Source organism: Thermobia domestica, chromosome 4 (assembly GCF_964235325.1).
Source record: "Thermobia domestica chromosome 4, izTheDome1.hap1.1, whole genome shotgun sequence".
In the NCBI taxonomy this organism is placed as follows: domain Eukaryota; kingdom Metazoa; phylum Arthropoda; class Insecta; order Zygentoma; family Lepismatidae; genus Thermobia; species Thermobia domestica.
In genome coordinates, this window is record NC_137457.1 from 302,477,284 (window position 1) to 302,483,121 (window position 5,838).

Sequence of the window (5,838 nt, forward strand, 5' to 3'; positions counted from 1 at the left end):
GGTCCAGGAATCCGCGTGAATGGATTTTGATTGTTTTTGTTGAAGTATTCGATCACATTGTACTTCTCATTGAGTCACGAAACATTCGTGAAACTCTAACTCCCTCTATTTCTTGCCAGAGGTTTGAGGTAGAACCTCTGTTGATCACAGGCAGGTCATTAACGATAATAATAATATAATTTTAGTATTAGTAGTATTAATTAATAGCGTTTCTCGAAAGTCTAACATTGTGATAAAGCTTACCACCAATTTAAATTCCATTAAAATTAATTTCCAGAAATGGATAATATCTACTACACATATTTGTGGCAGTGTAGAAGGATTAATAATGCAGTTCCTGGATATATTATTATATATAAAACATTTATTTTACGGTTTATGGTTTTTTTCTTTTTAAAAAGAACTTTACTAAAGAATGGAATATACACAACCTAAATTATTATCTGTGCTTCGAATTTCCAAAACACTCATTCAACAGACTGTGGAAACACACAATGCTGTAAAATTTAAATACATTAGTAAGTTAGAAAAAGATTCAAAGATAGATAGATCAAGGGTGCCCACAAGGGGGGGCTATGACGCAAACTGCGTCATTGAAATATTTTTGGGGGGGGTAAAATCTATATAAATATGTTTGATGGGGGGGGGGTAAAATTAATCGAAAAGAAGATTTTTTTCATGGAAGAACACCTACGGATAGACAGTTGGGGGGTGCGTCATGGACATAAGGGGGGGTGGGCACCACTGGATAGATAGATAGAGATAGATAGAGAGAGAGAGAGAGAGAGAGAAACAAAAATAAAGAGGGAGTAGAAAATAATCAACGGAAGTTGGTTATCTAAATTTCCTATATTCTGTTTGATAATAGCTATTTAGATGGAAATCAGTACTCCCCAGATTTCCAAATTTTATACTTTATGTAATAAAGGGAACTAGCTACTCCAAAACAGAGACTGTAGAAAAATAATAATCTGTTCCGAAGTTGTTTGTAGGACAAGATAATAATAATAATAATAATAATAATAATAATAATAATAATAATAATAATAATAATAATAATAATAATAATAATAATAATAATAATAATAATATACAATTGTAATAGAAAAAATGGAAACAACAACACTCCAAAGACAAGAGACGAAAGAAGAATACATAGCGCCTTATCACTCACTCTCTTCATCTAAACCAATGGCCGGCCGCATGTGTATCCAATCATAAGAAAACATTGCCACCGACAAAGTCGGTGCCTGCGATATCGCCTACATTTTCGGGAGCTTCTCCGGCTGCATTGTCGTCGTCGGTCGGTGCATGTGCAAGCTAAAAATTGAGTACATTGAAGTCGATTCCATCGCCAACATTATCGGCTTCCCCAATATTATCGTTGCCGTGTGCAAACGACTTTATTGGCTCAACGCGTGGGTCAATCGATGGTGTGATCTTTAGTTCGCATTGTTTCCACGTATCAAGACATTGTTTCAGCAATATACCAGATATGTTGTAGTGACTTTAGTACATTTTGCAGATTAAATCCTAGTTCCGCATTTAGTATCACGACGTCCAAGTAAATTAAAACTCTCAGAAAGAAAATTAAAATGTGTTTTTTGGGGATATTAATAATAACAATAATAAGTTCAAGTTTTATTTTCTTCTTAGTAAACATTCTATTAGTAAACATTCTTTTACAATGAATTTTGAAATGCTTCACACAAATTGTATTATACACTGAAAAGTGTGTGTACGACAATGTACATGCAAAACAGATATATGATATGAGTTTTAGGAATATTTTGATGAGCAATTGATTTAAAAACGTCTGTTGGTGTAGAACCATCTGATGGTGTAGAACCATCTGTTGATGTAGAACCATCTATTAATGTAGAACCATCTTCCTCAGAATTATTTGCTATTACATCTTGAATCCAATTCAGATATGAAGCAACTTTCGTGAATACACCTGGAACATTTTTTTTGCCACAAGAACTCACTACATTAACTCCTACAACTACATTATCACATGTTAGAGGTCCGCCTGAATCCCCGGAACAAAAATCTTTGCCCCCTTCTAAAACTCCAGCACATATTGTAGTATTCAGATCTACGCCGCCCTTGTAGGCTTTATTACAAATGTTTATATCGAGGATAGACACCTCAACTTCCATTAGCACTTCGGCCCTTTTGTTTTCATCAGTTACACCCCAACCGACCGTAGTACATGTACTGTTTGGTGTGACTGTACTAGAAAAAATATCCTTAGGCAATGTTGCCACAGACAAGTTATGAAAATTTGTTAGTCCCGGTTTAAGTTTTAGAAGCCCAATATCATCATCTCCATCATCTCCAGGATTGTAATCGGGATGTGGAAACGCAAGAGAAACCATGCCCCAGCTATAAGATTCTGATGGGATTCTTTCCGCAGTCCCTGCAATCACTTCAATTTTTTTGAATGGCCCGTCATCAACAAAACAGTGTGCTGCAGTAAGGATCCAATACTCAGAGAGAATAGATCCTCCACAAAGGGATTTACTGTCTTCTGTAAAAATAAACATATGGACAACATACTTATATTTCTCTATATCTGCAACGTTTCCTCCAATAATTCTACTGTAATTTGCTGTAGCAGCAGTACATAAAAACGTATTTGCCACAAGAATTTCCAATAGGTATAACATCCTGCTTTTTCTTTGTTATAACTGACCACACAGTAAAACAGTAAGGACACTTCCTCTTTTAAATGCGTAGGAATGTATGTTTTAAATAACACATCACACCATATGATGATTTCATGTAGTGGTCGATTGTCTGTAGAAATAAGGTTCAAATCCAAGGGCCTTGTGAGCACACGCTGGATGCTTCCTGTCGTGAGTGTCATTTAGGGTAAGAACGCTCAATATGAGACCATAAAAGTTAATTTGCTATATACTGTTAATTAAAGCATAAACAGATACCGGTGTTACTCTAATATATTCTGTGCAGTGTGTAATTTAAGATACGAACTATGGTAATACATAAAATATAATAATAATAAATTATATTAAAAAATGTGGCCATATATTAAAATAAAACGCGACATTTTTTATTTTATTGCGTAACTTACTTTAGTTCGAAGATTGTAATTGATGCGTTCAGACATGATTCTTTCAATGCATTTCAAAGTGACAAAAGTGAAAACCAGTGACGGATCTAGAAGGTAAGAACTGGGGGGCAAGCCAGTACCCAGACTATGATAGGTATATTTAAACTTTCACAAATATATAAATTATAGCTTAAATTATCTCTTCACTGAAAAAACCGGGGGGCCTGGGCCCCCGGCCCTGGCCTAGATCCGCCACTGGTGAAAACGTGTTATATGGTGATTCGCTGATTAACTTATAAATGTGTTTGCTAGTATTTATTTATTTATTAATTATTTTCTATAGGTTTCAGTTATGTATTGCTAGAATTTTTGGTGGGTATAAGCTCGACCATTTTCAAAAATATAGATCATACCCACTCTCATATCTCCATTATAACTCTGAATTAAAGTAAACATATGCTAAACTAAACGAAACTATTAGGTGGATATCGCCATGTACATTCCATTACATCCTTGTAAGCAGGACCAGATCCAGGATTTTCTGGGGGGGGGTGCACCAATAACTATCAGTGCATCTGAATCAAATTTAATTTTTTAAAACGCCTTTAGGCATCTGTGATGTGTATGAGGAACTGACTTAAACTGTTATGTTTAGCAAAACCGCTTTCTTTTAAGCTCGAAACGGAAACATGACATGAAATTTTAGGAAAATATTGCTATTTCCACTGTCAGTTTCTCACTTTAGATAGTGTATATTCAAAACGGAAGGGGGGTGCACGTGCTCCGGTGCACCCCCCTAAATCCGGCCCTGCCTGTAAGATTTATAATGTTAGGTTTTCCTCAAATACTCTTTCATACATACTAGTAAGTTTAAGGCCTGTTTGTCACGAAGGCATTTTTCGGAAGGTTTCTTCTAGCAAAAGTCTTATGCTATTGTGTAGGAAAATACGTTGAGCTATTGCAAACTACTGTATATCATTTAGTGTATTGGTGGATTGCGAAGGCTTAGAACAAGGTTAGGACAGACATATTCAGGACCGAAGTTAATTATCATCGGGAAGTGACAACTAAACTGTATCGAAATTAAAACTAGGCAGGTTTTTTTATAGATGGTCATACGTGTAATAGGCAATTCACTACTAACACATCCAATATTTGATTCGATCTCGAGACGTATAGAGGCTGTGATTACAACAAATGGTAGCTATACACCAGACTGATCTACCAAGCTTAAAATCTATTTTAGGATTGTATAGTTATTTCTCCATGATAATCATGTAATGAATTTATAGTATAAATTTCACTCCACTCATATGTCTCTCCTGGTATTAAAATTTTCACATGAAATTCTACAAACTTTGTTAAAGTAAATATCCCCAACACAAATCGTTGGGGCTCCGTAAGGAGATATAACATCTCTGCAGCCACACTTAAAAATATACCCTTTACCATGTAGTAGGTACTATTTATCTAGTTCCAAAGTTGCATGGCACTGTGTGATATTTATCTGTTTGAAAACCTTCCGTAAATGTAATTTCTGTTATCTACATAGCATGAACGATTCAAGTGGTCCCGGGTTCGATTCCCAGCGGGAGAGCACAAAGATTTAATTTCACAATCATTCATTAATACCCATCTACTTTAGCCTAAAAGGCATAACCGTGGGACTTAAGAGGCCTCATCCCGGCGAAATTAAAATACCGCTAATTTTACAGTGATTATGTGATATCTTCAAATACATAAAAGATAATCCAAATGTGGAACAAGACCGCCCTAGACAATATCATTTTACATGAGATACCATTATCAGGACTCACTTATCTGCTTTTGATTTCGAGCCATTTTGAAAATCGGCATTTATTTTCGCGTTTGTATACGGCTGAAAACGGAAAGCCACTAGGTGACTGGACGTACCTCATGCAAAATAATATTGTCTAGGGCGCTCTTGTTCCACATTTCAATTATCTTTTATCTATTTGAAGGTATCATATAATCACTGTAAAAGTAGCGGTATTTTAATTTCGCCAGGATGAGGCCTCTTAAATCTTTTTTTTTTTTTTTTTTTTTAAATCATTTCACAAAGCGCCTATCCTGTTGCTATAAGGACCAGACTATACCACGTGATCAGGTCAAAAGTCTCGTTGCGCGCTAAATCGAGTCTGGAGATTCCAAATCCAGATGTGAGATATTTCAAGCATGTAACCTACGCGTGGGGGCGTCCTGGGTAATTCTCAGAAAATGCGTACACTTTATAATTATTACTGATTTTACTCAAACAACTTAACTTTTGACAATGTTCTATCCATATTTACCTTACGTGGTATAATTACATCGCGTTTAAGTTTTTCATTATTCTTTACGATAAGCGTTCAATTATACATCTTATTATTATAGTTTTTCAGATATATGGACGCAGTGGCGTATTTAAGGACAGGCCCTATCCAGGGGGCCTAGGGGGGGGGGGCGGACTCCTCTAAACTTTTGCTGCCCCCCTAAAATTTTTACGATAGGCTAGCAAATAAACTGTAATATGGTAATGAGCTATAATATGCTTGGATCGGGCCCCCCTAACTTCAGCCGCCCCCCCTACATTTTTGGGCTGGCTACCGGCGCGTTTAAAGGGGACTTACGGGCTTAAGCCCCCCGAAATTTTCTTTACTTACACTAAAGTAAATGAAATATTTTGCAGACTAAAGTTAGAGAAGCCCCCCGAAACAAAGTCGTAAGTACGCCACTATGTGGACGACTTCATTTTTTCCCAT

The 5,838-nt window shown here is 36.1% G+C and overlaps 1 protein-coding gene across 1 annotated transcript; it reads right to left on the reverse strand.

Moving 5' to 3' along the window:
- Positions 1 to 1,657: 1,657 nt before the first annotated feature.
- On the reverse strand, positions 1,658 to 2,689 carry LOC145683545 (venom plasminogen activator LV-PA-like). Its single transcript, XM_081754888.1, has one exon. It carries the CDS (start codon positions 2,670 to 2,672, stop codon positions 1,719 to 1,721), a length of 954 nt encoding a protein of 317 aa, XP_081611014.1. The 5' UTR covers positions 2,673 to 2,689; the 3' UTR covers positions 1,658 to 1,718.
- Positions 2,690 to 5,838: the final 3,149 nt, after the last annotated feature.

What these genes read in the sequence shown, in the direction of transcription:
- LOC145683545 (XM_081754888.1), bottom strand. Translation starts at nt 2,672, where the DNA reads ATGTTATACCTATTGGAAATTCTTGTGGCAAATACGTTTTTATGTACT.